This window comes from Octodon degus, unplaced genomic scaffold (assembly GCF_000260255.1).
Source record: "Octodon degus isolate 3935 unplaced genomic scaffold, OctDeg1.0 scaffold00061, whole genome shotgun sequence".
Classification (NCBI taxonomy): Eukaryota; Metazoa; Chordata; class Mammalia; order Rodentia; family Octodontidae; genus Octodon; species Octodon degus.
In genome coordinates, this window is record NW_004524637.1 from 3,784,666 (window position 1) to 3,797,886 (window position 13,221).

At 40.4% G+C, this 13,221-nt stretch overlaps 2 protein-coding genes and 1 pseudogene across 4 annotated transcripts in view; 1 reads left to right on the plus strand and 2 right to left on the minus strand.

The window, feature by feature from the left end:
* Filip1 (filamin A interacting protein 1) overlaps positions 1-13,221 on the minus strand; it is a 248,756-nt gene that overhangs the window by 185,724 nt on the left and 49,811 nt on the right. The gene's annotated exons all lie outside the window — the stretch shown is intronic.
* Positions 5,693-13,221, minus strand: part of LOC101565111 (ATP synthase subunit gamma, mitochondrial-like) — a 19,526-nt gene continuing 11,997 nt past the window's right edge. The window contains exon 2 of the mRNA XM_012515397.2: positions 5,693-6,746. Coding sequence (XP_012370851.1) covers positions 5,842-6,705 — 864 coding nt within the window. The 5' untranslated portion in view covers positions 6,706-6,746 and the 3' untranslated portion in view covers positions 5,693-5,841. The remainder of the gene's footprint in view (positions 6,747-13,221) is intronic.
* The window catches only part of LOC101591928, a 24,340-nt pseudogene continuing 17,822 nt past the window's right edge, over positions 6,704-13,221 (plus strand).

Genomic DNA, 13,221 nt, shown 5'->3' on the forward strand with positions numbered 1-13,221 from the left:
TGATGCAGAAAAGGCTTTTGACAAAGTCCAACACTCATTCATGTTCAAAGTCCTACAGAAAATTGGAATAGATGGCCTCTGCTTCAATCTGATAAAAGCCATCTATGACAACCCAAAAGCTAACATAATTCTAAATGGGGAGAAACTGAAACCTTTTACTCTCAGATCTGGTACAAGACAAGGATGTCCTCTATCACCCCGCCTATTCAATATAGTTCTGGAGTCATTAGTTAGAGCCATTAGACAAGAGAGAGGAAATAAAAGAATAAGAATAGGTAAAGAAGAAGTTAAATCATCATTATTTACAGATGACATGATACTTTACTTGGAAGAACCAAAAAACTCCACCAAGAAGCTACTAGAATTGATACACAAATTCAATAGCATAGCAGTATACAAAGTCAATACCCAAAAGTCAATAACATTTCTCTACACAGATAACAAACACACTGAGAGGGAAATTATAGAAACAATACCTTTTACAATAGCACCAAGGAAAACGAAATACCTTGGAATTAACCTAACTAAAGAAGTCAAAGATCTTTTCAAGGAAAATTACAGTACTCTTAAAAAAGAGATCATAGAGGATTTCAGACAATGGAAAGATATTCCATGCTCCTGTTTAGGAAGAACCAACATCGTGAAGATGGCCATACTCCCAAAATTGCTGTACAGATTTAATGTAATCCCTATCAAACTACCACTAACATACCTTACAGACCTAGAGAAATCATTCCTAAAATTTATTTGGAACCAGAAAAGATCTAGAATAGCAAAGGCAATCTTGGGCAACAAAGACAAAGTAGGAGGCATTACAATTCCTGACTTGAAATTATACTACAAGTCTACTGTGATAAAATCAGCATGGTACTGGCAACAAAATCGACCTGAGGATCAGTGGAATAGATTAGAAGATGCAGAGGCCTCTACGAACATATTCAGTCACCTGATCTTCGACAAAGGGGCCAAACATGCTTACTGGAAGAAAGATAGCTTCTTTAACAAATGGTGCTAGAAAATTTGGCTCTCTACATGCCAAAAACTAAAACTTGACCCAGGTCTATCAGGTGATAGGCATACACTAAGCTAATATCAAAATGGCTTAAAGATCTAAACATTAAAACAGAAACAGTAAACTCCTGGAGGAGAAACTCTTGAAGACATAGGGGTAGGCAAAGAGTTCATGAACAAAAATCAAATTGCATGGGTAATTCTTGAAAGAATTAACAACTGGGACCTCCTCTTATTAGGAAGTTTTTGCACATCAAAAGAAATTACCAACAAGTGAAAAGACAACCCACAAATTTCCAAAAAATCTTGACTGACAAACAGCAGACAAAGGTCTGCTCTCTAGAATTTATAAAGAACTAAAAAACATTAGGGCCCCAAAATTTAAAGACCCAATCCAAAAATGGGCATCTGAGATGAACATACACTTCTCAAAGGACGAAATTAAAGAAGAGAATAAATATATGAAAAAAATGTTCCACATCACTAGCCATCAATGAAATGCAAATTAAAACAACACTGAGATATCATCTCACCCCAGAAAGAATGGCTATCATAAAGAAATCAACTATCATCAAACATTGGAGAGGCTGTGGGGAAAAAGGAACCCTTCTCCACTGCTGGTAGGAATGTAGACTAATGCAACCATTATGGAAATCAGTGTGGAGACTCTTTAAAAACCTAGGACTGGAAATCCTATTCAAGCCAGCTATCCCCCTACTGGGAATTTTCCTGGAGGAGCTGAAAACATCATATCATTGTGATATATATGTATGTATGTTTATAGCAGCATAATTTGTGATAGCCAAATCTTGGAAACAATCAAGATGCCTATCACCTGAAGAATGGATGAAAAAGATGTCATATTTTTATACAATGGAGTATTATTACTCAGCCATATAGAAGATAAACTTGAAGCATTTATATTTACGTGGATGCCACTTGAAGATATACTCATAAGTGAAATAAACCTGACCCACATCTGTAAATATTGTATAGTCTCCCTAGTATAAGAACTCAAAAGAAGAAATACAAATAGAAAGGTATAACACAATTGAAAGGAAAGTGAGAACTTGAGGATTGGATGAGGAGAGGGCAAGGAGAAAAGCTGGGAGAAATGACAGAGGCAATGCCATACATTTATACGCACAAGATGGGTAAGGCAATGATCCTGAGAAACATCAGCAGGTTTTCAAAACTAGCAGTTAATTGGTAGAATTCTCACCCTGACTAACTATACATGCTGATACCTGTGAAATAAGCAACTGCACTGAAGATAGCAATGTGTAATAGAAGGGTCATAGTTAGAATGCCTATCATTCTGGTCTTCTAAATATATACTACTTGTCATGACATACCAATTATTACCATACTGTCTCTCAAGTAAATGTTTTTTGAAAAAGGGTAATAAATGAAAAAAATGAGACAAGAACAAAAAATGTCACAGGACTGTCCTTCTATAAAGCTGTATATGGTTAGATTTCTAAATTTGGTAAAAATATGTAATTGTTTACCCATATTTTTAAAATATATTTTATTTTCTTAATTTTTTTCTCCATATTCTGTAGAGACTTAAATTTTTCTAATCTCCTCTACCTTTTTTATCAATGTCTTCTTTAGAAGCAGTTATAAACTCTTTTACTGCAGTGTTTTTTTCAGATAGGGTTTCCTCCCTATGTTTCTGTAGTTGTTTCTTTACTTCAGATGCTATGAATTCTGAGAATTCTTTTTTTATTTCAGAAAAGAATTGCGCTCTGAGTTCCTCTATAACTTTCTGCTGTTGCTTATTTACTATCGATGCTATTAATTCATGCATTTGACCCGAGCTAGTGTCCTCTGCACTTGTTCTGGATGGGCATTGAGTTTCCTCCATATGTTTCTGCATTTGATACTTTACTGCAGATGTTATTAATTCAGGGATTTCTTTTTTATTTCCAATCTGAGTTACTCTATACCTTTCTGCAGCTTTTTTTTTTTTTAATTTCAGAAGCCATTGATTCATTGCTTTCAGCTGTGTGATTCCCAATTTGTTCTGTGTTAGTGTCCTCTGCACTTGTTATGGGTGGGCTTGGGTTCTGAGGTTGCATTTTGTTCCTTCTCATCATTTTGTGTAGCACTGTCTTCTGAACTTTGTTGTAGATCTTCGTTGTAGTTATAACCTTAGCATGTACTGAAGTTCAGGTGCAGATCGACAAAGTTTGGATTTATCCAGCTGTGCCTGGCTTGGGTCTGGCTGCTGTGCTCAGCTCTTCCTGCTGCTGCCCTTGGGAATGAACCTGTTATGCTGCAATTTCCTTTAAAAAAAAAAGTGAACATATTTGTAATGAGATGAAAAATTGTCTAAGCCGTATTGTTAAGTGAAATAATATAATTTTTACTTACTTTACAGCACATACACACATCTAGCCTTTCTGGAGGCCATACTACAGAAGAGTCTCAAGCATGCACACTGCGTGATTAGGGGTGACAGCTTCTACAGAGAGCACCACGAGAGGAATGGGAGAGGGCCATAAGCAACAGGTACTCGCTTCAGTAGACTCTGTAAAGTTATAATGTTTCATAAGGAGAATTTATTAAGGTAATTTAAAATCATTTTAATGTACAAATTATTTTTATATGTCATCAATGTGGAAGAGAAAAAATGAAGTGGTAAAGCAATACTGAACACAAAGTTGCTTTAAACTGTTACAGTGAAAAAAGTTTATAAAATCTAAACTATCTTCACAGTACTAGTCATAGTATTAGAGAATCTAGAGAGGCTGTAGAATAATCCCTTCACCCTCTGGGTTTATAAGATAAAAGGTAATCTTGGGTGGAGTTTTATTTTTTGTGACTGTTTTAAGAGTGAAATTTGAATTGCTAAACCAAACTAAATTGCCCTAATTTCTGTTATTTCCCTGGAAATGAATCATTCTCTTAATAAAAATATTTTTTAATTTAAAATATATTTTAAAATTTATATTTTAAATTTTATTTATATTTAAATTTTAAAATGTGTTTTAATAGAATTGTCCTTCTCAAGTCTTACTTCAATATGAATTAAAAGAACTCTTTTATAATCTCAGAATTACTCATTTTTTAAATTTTTGATTTCCATGTTGAACATTTTGTGATAGGATATAATAAGACTATTTGAACTTGAGTTTTGGTATGAAATGTAAGACTATGATGGCCAAACACACCAACATGTATGTCTTGATAACCACAAATGGCCTATGATTAAGACGGAACCTGATAATTTAAGAAAAATTAACTTGTCTAAAGTAAGAACAGAGATTAATTCATGAAGGCATTCATTTTTCTTCCTTCCCCATTAATCTACATTGGTCTTTTGCTATGACATGCACAGACCAGTGGAAAAACATTAACTATGGTTAATAGGCTGAATGGATTTATTTAAGAAGAAATATTTAAAGAACTAAAAGTATCAAATTATCTCCATAACACATATATTGGCCACAGAGACATAATGTACAGTATGCCATAAATCTTACTTCTAAAAGCCCATCTTATGCCCCATAAAGACTGAAAGAAAATCTTTCAATCTTTCCAAATCTCAAAGCTTCTTAGCAATACTTTTTTCTTTTCTCACTGCCTATTTCAATATTTTCCTACTTTTCTAATTAAGGTCCATACTCTGGTGGGAAGATTGTGTGAGCTTGGGAGGGCGGTGAGCTCTGGAAAGGAATCTCAGCTCTGGCTTCTCCCACACTAGCTAAATTTGAGGAGATCATGCTTTGGGATTTTCAGGGGGGGACGCTCTTTATGAATAATCTCTGAGGAGAAATTTTCTGCTCTGATTACCCCAAAGTGCCTACTTATGAGACAATAGCATTGTAGGTCTTTAAAAGTGTGTCAAATAAATGAATAATAAAAGCCAAATACACATGAAAATTTACTAAATATTCAACAAGTTTTTAAATGGAAAACTTCATTAGTAATGGAAAAGTATCAATGAGAAGATTTGTACTAATGGTGTTCAGACACAGTATCACGTCTGCATCTTGTCCTCTGAATAGCTGCTATGGAGACCACAATAGGTGATGTGTTAATGATTGTAACTGTCCTACCAACCTGTTTTGAAACTGTCTCATTGCTATTTCTTTCTCATTAAAATTAATAAAAAGACCTTAATTAAAGTAATAAAAAAGTTCTTAATTACAATGGCAGCACTAAGTTCACAACACATTCAAAGAAAAATGATGGAAAAGTCACGCAGGCAGGTGCTTCCCTCCTTACTGTGAATTTTCCAGAGGAAAAAAAATATTCCTTATTCCAAGTGTGAAGGTGCTGGTGACCAGGAGACTTCATCAAGTTCAAGCTAAGTGCCACACTCCTGTAGCTCCTGCTGTGTAGGAATCAGGGGCTGAAGGGCCTGGAGACCAGTGCAGAGAAGGCCCTGGAAAACCTCCCAGGTCTGGGCCACTCTGATGGCCTCCTGCCTAGAGCCACAGAGCTCCTCTGTGCCCCTGAAGACCCCTGCAAGCACCAGCACGGTATTTGCATCCTTGTGCCTGTGGGAGCAATCACTTAAGAATGGGAGGGCAGGACAATCCTATGACATTTTGTTTTTCTTGTCTCTCATTTACTTTTATTACCTTTTTTTTTTCTACAAACATTTACTTTATTTTTTATTGTAAATTTTTTATTGTAAGGTAATTTATAAACATCTTTCTGTCTTTAGTCACTCAAACAATGGATCACATTTCTTCTGACAAAGACAGTAGTAAGCTCTGACCAAAATCAGCTTGCTGAATTTTCCTCAGACCTCTTGTCTGAGGGTGGAACTCGGTTTTCATTAATCCAGAGCTGCTGCACCAGAGATGATTTCAGTCAACTCTTTGGTAATGACGGCTTGGCGCGTGCGATTGAATGTCGGAGTCGATTATCAATCATCTCGGAAGCGTTCCTGCTGGCGTTGTCCATCGCCATCGTCCTGGCGCTTTGCTCGCTGCTGGTGGTGGATTCCTTCAGGGGGTAGCAGAGGATATTGGCCGGACTGTACTCTGGGTCATTCTGCAGCACATCAGCACCAATGTCATCACAGATGCTTATGCTCTCAGTGTTTGCAATGGTATGAAGAGAAAAGATGGGTTTTCCTTCTCTTTTATAGCAGATAACAGACCTGAATTGATGAAAGATGGCAGAGCCCTCATCAAACTCATATCCAAAACTGAATAATTCTAGAGCAATGATGGATGCATCTCCAAAAGTAGTGGGCTTTCTTCCCACATCCTTGAAGGTCACCAAAAACTGGTCAGAATGCGTCCTGGAAAGTATGCCCTTAATTTCATCCCTAATTCCAGCTAGCATAACCTCTTCTCCAGCTGCCGCTAGTGTGGCCACCTCATTCTTTATCTGGTTAGCGACTGAGGAATGAACAGCACTGTAAAGCCCTCGCTCCGAGGACACACCGATGAGAAGGCGCTTCTTTTTGTCCTCAGGGACCTTAATACCAGCTTTTTCACACAGCACAAAAGATCCTCTTCCATGAATGTGAGCCGCATTCAGCTCCCTCTCGGCTTGGGCATATTTTGCTGCTGCTACCACTTTCATAGACTGGGTAATTTTCTGGATGTTTTTAATTGACTTTAGTCGCCTGGTAATGTCTTTCAAAGTTGCTGTATTTTGGACTTGCATCCAGTGTGGCTGCAAGGCCCAGGCTGACAGCCCAGCGACGTTGGCCCAAGAGACCATGGTCTTTGCCGAAGGTCGGACAGACAGGCCTCAAACGTTTACTTTAAACAGAGTATAGCAACAATTGATATGAATTAGGAGCAGTATGCATTGAGAATACCAAAATGACAGGTATTTCAAGCATGGTTTTAGTATTATACATCACTATGTAGTTGCTTAGTTCACAGATATCAGCATATAGAGTTAGTCTTCACCATCCAGCAGAAAAGTGTAACCACGAGGAATAAAAAGTAAAGCTATATGAATATGCTGAGCTGTAAAAGGCTCAAGTCAACAACTTCGGACAATTGCCAGCTTTGCTGATAACACTACAATTATGGACTATTGGTCTATATTGGGTTACTTTGCTAAATTCAAGTACCTATTTTTGGTCTGGCTTCAAGTATGAAAAGGTCCTTTAAATACTTCTCCAAATACAGCTTCTCTAACTGCAATGGAATACCCATCTCTGACAAAACAAAACAGAATAAAAAAGGAGGATATAAGTAAAGGACTATTTTGTTGTGAAAAAAAATATATATATGTATGTATGTATGTATGTATGTATGTATACACAAGATAGAAGATAGTTAGGATAGATATAAAGCTCCTTTCTCTTAGTTCAATGAGAAGAAAGGTTGTACTAATATTGTTCAGATAAGATATCATGTCTGTATCTTGTCCTCTGAATAACTACTATGAAGACAACAATATTCAATGCATTAATTATTGTAACCATCCTACTAACCTGTTTTAAAACTGTCTCATTGCTATTTTATCTTTTTTCTCTTTAAAATAATTTTTTTAAAAAGGCAGGACAATTTGAAATCGCTGTAGAGAAAACTACAAATATAGCCACAGACTGAACTGGACCATATGCTCTTTTTCTGAGATCTGTGCTTTGGAGTGTTAGGTTAGTATCTACCTGTGTACACGTGTGGCTGGTGACAACATGGCCTGCTGCTTTGAGTTTATTATGAGAAAGGATAAATGTAAGATAAATTTTCCAAGAATGGCACTGGCCAGGAAGACTAAGCCCCAAGCCTGCCCCTTTCCACTAACAGAATGAGTCTAGCTTTTATTTACTTCATGAAAATATTAAGGCTAAGAACCAATAAATATTAAAAATAGAACAGTTAAAAATTTTAATGAAATCTCTCTCTCTCTCTCTCTCTCTCTCTCTCTTGCTCTCGCTCTCGCTCTCTCTCCCTCCCTCCTTTCTGTCTGTATTTTGGGAGTAAGCTTGGTGGAAATTTATCATATTCTAAAATACCTAGGGCAATTTTTAAAAATGAAATAAAATACCTAGGGTAAGTGCAATGATATATGCCTATAATTCCAGCTATGCAGGAGGCTGAGGCAGGAGGATAGAAAGTTTGAGGCCAGCCTGGGCAATTTGGAGAGATCTTATCTCAAAATAAAATTTAAAAGGACTGGGCATGTAGCTCAGTGGTAGAACATTTGCCTAGCATGCACAATGTCCTTGAGTTCAATCCCCAATACCATAAAATAAATAAATGAAAATGATAAAACACTTAGTCCTCAACCGCTCCCAGAATAAACAGTTCAAGTGACTCCAATATTCATTGGACATTAATTTAGCCATTGTTCTGGCTGTAGGAAACTTAGAAGAGCCCTTCCTTCAAGAGCTTCTGAGCAAACTCAAAAAAAAATACAAAATCAAGTAGAGTCATTTGCCAAACATATAGGCCAAATAATTGATTTGTGTAGCATTCATTCATATTGCTACTGGAGGATGCTCCGAGACTGGCTGAGGCAGCACAAGCAGAAAGAGGGTTCAGAAAGGAGAGATGACTTTTTTTTTTGTATCAGGGACCAAACTCAGGACCTTGAGCTTGTGAAGTGGGCACTGTGCCACTGCGTTACATCCCCAGGCCCTGAAAGATGAGATCAGGATAAACCAGAAATGCAGGGAAAGCTTCCTAATTGAGAAGGGCCTTGAGGTGGGGAGGGGAATAAGACATCCACATAGGAGGCCTGAACCCAGGGAGAAGGGGTGGGGAAACAGAGCTGCCTCAAGTCTCCTGAACCTGTGAGTGATGACAAGAAGCCAGGGCATGAGAATATTGTACAACAAGCTGCTTGAAAAATGGACTATGTGAGGACCTCACATTGCTGGCAAAATTAATGTAGACCCTTTATTTTGTGGGGGAGTTTATGTATTTAGTAGTACATAAAAAGGTCTACAAGGTCTCACTACACAGATCAGACTCATAGTGATCCTCCTGCTTTCAGCCTCCCAAACGCTGGATTACAGAGATGCGCAACCACGCCCAGGCTCACTTGCAGTCTCAGTGCAGCCAACCCTTTACTTTAGGGAGGATAAGATCCAGCACCCCCACTGGACACATGGAACTGCTGACAGCACCTAAACCTATAGATACTATGCTTGTTTTCTACACATAGCTATGATAAAGTCTAATTTTAAATCAATCACAATAAAAGATAAGCAGCAAAAAAATAATAAAAAGCAATTATAACAATAGACTGTAATAAAGCTATGCAAATTTGTTCTCTCTCTTCTTCTTAATTACATAAACCTGCATCCCTACTCTTACACTGTAAAGGCAATTACAGGTTCATTTAAACCCAAGCCCTGGACTTCAGGCCAGTGGAGCTGGTGGCCGAGATGGGTACTAAGTAACTGGTGGGCAGAATGCCTGTGCTGCTTGGATACAAAGGACAAAGGGTGACTCACATCTCCACAGGACTGAGCTAGATGGTTCAAGATTTCATCACACTTCTCAGAAGAGCACACAAGTTACAACTTATGAATTGCTCACTTATGGATTTAATGTTGCTAGACCCAGTTGACCTCAGGGGTCTGAAATCACAGAAGGCAAAACCACAGACAAGGAACCTTGTACTCCATCCGGCTATCAGTAAGTAGAAGTTGGAGTACAGCTGTTGCCATTACTCAGACTCTGTACTTAGGACAATAATATAAACCTGGGCTCCCTCCTTCTCACCTGTGGGTATGAGACAAGTATCCACGTCTGCTTGTGTTCAGTGTAAGAAGAGCACTTGAAAGGACCCTGAAGCCATAAGCGCCTCCGGTCGTCGCAGCGATGCTGAGACCCGGAACTGCAGGATGGGCAGAGCGGCCCACAGGGCTACACGTGCTTAACGCAAGCTTTGCACCGGTCGGCCTTGCAAAGCTTCACTCAGAGCCGCACAATGTGCCCGCTGGGTCTTGCAGGAGACGCCTCTCATAAGAGGGACTGGGCTGAGACTTCAGCATCTCCTGGTACCTACAAATGTTATCCTAAAACAATTTTTTTCCAGAGTAATTCCTGGATTGAGCAGATGGCCTAACAGTTGCATGTGAGCAGCTCAGTTTAGCCTGAGGCACCGGGCAACTGCACACGGGAGCGGCCAAAGCAGGGCCCTGTTGCTCCGGGCCGCGGGGCGCCCCTGGAACCCGGCTACGCTTCCGCCTTCACAGCGCAGTCAATCGCCATCAGGCTGCCCTACATCGGCGCTGAGGCTGAGGCCTCCCCCCACCCCATCAGTTCTAATCCAGCAGGTTCCCTCCCAGGAAGGCCTGCCAAGAAGCTGGGGAAAGAGTATGCTGGCTCTTCAAAAAAAAAAAAAATAATAATAATAATAATAATAATAAGTCCCCGAAATAAGTAAGTAAATAAATAAATAAGTCTCCAGTCCTGCCAAATTTTTAGAAGGCAGCGGGCAAGAATTGAAAACAATAGGAGGAAAAGGAAGCGGTGTATTCTCAAAAGCGTTGCCCGTATTCAGCTCGTTCGCTTTTCAGGGCGGAAGCGGCGCGGTTTCCTTCGCAGGGTGAGAGCTGCGCTGCTGCCGGCGTGCGGCTGCCCGGCCTCATCAAGCTGAGTATTTTGGAGACTTCAGTTTGTCAGGGACACATCTTTAAAGGAACAGATCACACTGGATGAAGGCTCAGCTCAGTACCCTTGGAAATAATGAGGAAATGCCAGCAGCTCAGCCGCGGGACCTCACACTTCAGGGTGACAATGGAGGCGCAGCAAGGCTGAGGCAGAACTCGCGGAAACCAGTGGAACTAAAATCGGCAGACCTGCAAACAAACCCTTCCCTGCGAGACTGGTGAGCACAAAGTGATGTAAAAAAAAAAAACAGGCCTGTTTCTATTGAAGGCTTCCCAACGAGGCAACCCTGGACAACAGCAAGAGTGGCTAGAAGACAAAGGTCCAGCACTAAATGTTCAGATGAGAAGAACTTGCACAAAGAATTTAAAGGACTGACATTTGCTGTGTTTGATAGCCCTGAATCTGGTAAGAAATTTGTAGGAACTCTAGGCCAGGAGTATAAAAACAGACTTGGTAATACTTTTTTAAAGGAGATTATTTTGTGAAGAAAAATGAAGAAGGCAAAGTAAAGTGTAAACTAAACAAAAGCAAGGAGAAAAGCAGAAGTTAGCAGAAGATGCTGAAATGAAATATTTAGAAGATTAGATGCTTGCTGAAGTTTTCAGGTGACTTAAATGATCATACCTGTGGAGATTTGCACATTATTTTCTCAAATCATGGAGAAATAAAATAGGCTTTGTCAGCAGAGCAAAAGAGAGAATAATTCTATTTAAATAAAAAGCCAAGGGAGCCTTGGATAGAGCCAAAGCTGCAAGTAACGACAGACTACAATTAAGGAAAATGAGTGACATGGGAAGTACTGGGAGAAATGCAAAAAGAAGCTCTGAAAAAAAATCACAGAGGGTCAACAAGAATCCCTAAACAAATGGAAATCAAAAGGTAGCAGATTTAAAGGAAAAAGGCAAAGGTAATAAAGCTGCCCAGCCTGGGCATGCTAAAGGAAAAGCAGTTTCAAGACAGGAAAACAAAATCTGATAGAGATGAAGAATTGGATGACAGTGGTGCGGCTGGACAAGGGAGAGAGCAAAAGTGTCTAATTCCCCACCATTTGCAGAGCTCCGTGGGCTTGCTGCAACAAATCAGTTACCTGAGCCTGTGGCACAGTCATCTTGCTGCGCTTCTCCCTCAGACCTTGTTTGTCCAGCCCTGCCTCATCTGCAGCCTCTCAGTCTCTTTCCCACAGTAAGAATCCCTCTGTCACGCGTCCAACCTCGGACCCCCTCACAACCACCTGTAGGTGTGTGGCTCTGCTTCCGGTCTCCTAGCACCATTACTCACTTGCTGTGTGGTACTGAAAGCACCAACACCTGTTGTCGAGTAGCTAGTATTTCCTGTTACACCCAGTCCCTAGCTCAGTGCCCCACACTCTAGTCTTCACAAATGCCATCGAACGAGTGAATGGTGCACACCAAATTCGAGGCTGGAGAGACGGTCAGATCTCCTGCCTGGACCTTGGGTTTGGTCACCATAGCTGTCGAATTCTGGTTCTGGCTTCTCAGTCACAGTCCCTGGGCCGCATTCTCCCCAGATCCCTCCTTGTTCTCCTCCTGCTGACAAGCTTGCCCAGACCACATCAGAACTCAGCTGTGCTCAAGCCTGTTGGCCAGAGCACCTCGAACGCTCAGGTACCATTACCAGGAGGAAGTACATTGTCCCTCATCCACCCCACTTGGATCCCATGCTCCGATGGTGCTCCCAGGTCACCAGCCCTGACCCTTTCCAGCCTTGCCTGCCTGCATCACAGGACACTCGTCCCCAGATGAGAAGAGGGAACCTGCTGGTGCACAGCCAGACCCCTGTCCATTCCCACACAGCAACAGCGATGGCACCGTGGAAGCCCAACTCCTGCGCAAGTATCTGGAAACGGAATCAAAATAGCTAGAAGTGCAGACAGAAATCAGACTGGGATCTTGGTCCTTCATTAACATTATGTGAAACAAACCACACTCTGACTTTTTTGAATCTCCCTCTCAAAAGAACAAAATGCTTCACTTTCTGAGAAACCCCTTCATCCAGTCTCCCACCCCCACCCCAGCCCTTGTCCTTCCCTCAGTTTGAGCTCAGTGTTGCAGGAGCTCCTTTTGGTGAAATTCCATCACAATACGTCACCAGGAACACATGTGTTCCACTGGGACTTTATTCCCTGGAAGACGTGGGTGGTGATGTAAATAACAACATCATTAAAACTGGAAGGAAGTGATGTGAGGAAGGGAGCTGTGGTGTGGTAAGGCAAAACCTAGCAGCCAAGACCAGTGTATTTTCTTGAAGTCAGGCAGATAGCACGGATGCTCCTGGGGAAATTCAATAGTATTCATCAGCTGGAACTGTCAGCAGAAACATTCACTAATCTGCAGCTGTTGCTTCACCACTTGGAGGGGAGTGGAGAATCCTAACTCTAAAATAGGTCTATGAGGAGACCCTTTCCAGCTAATGACACAGTCTGGCTAAGGGTTTTCATGAGCCTAAGTAAAAAGTCAAGAGTGAACAGTTGTAATTAAGTTTGTGTCAACAGTTCTGTCTTAAGACACTGTATTTTAAAGAAATGGTTCTATACATTGAAGTGAATGCCACTTGAAGATATACTCATAAGTGAAATAAACCAGACACACCTGTATAAATATCATATAGTTTCCCTAGTATAAGAACTCAAAAG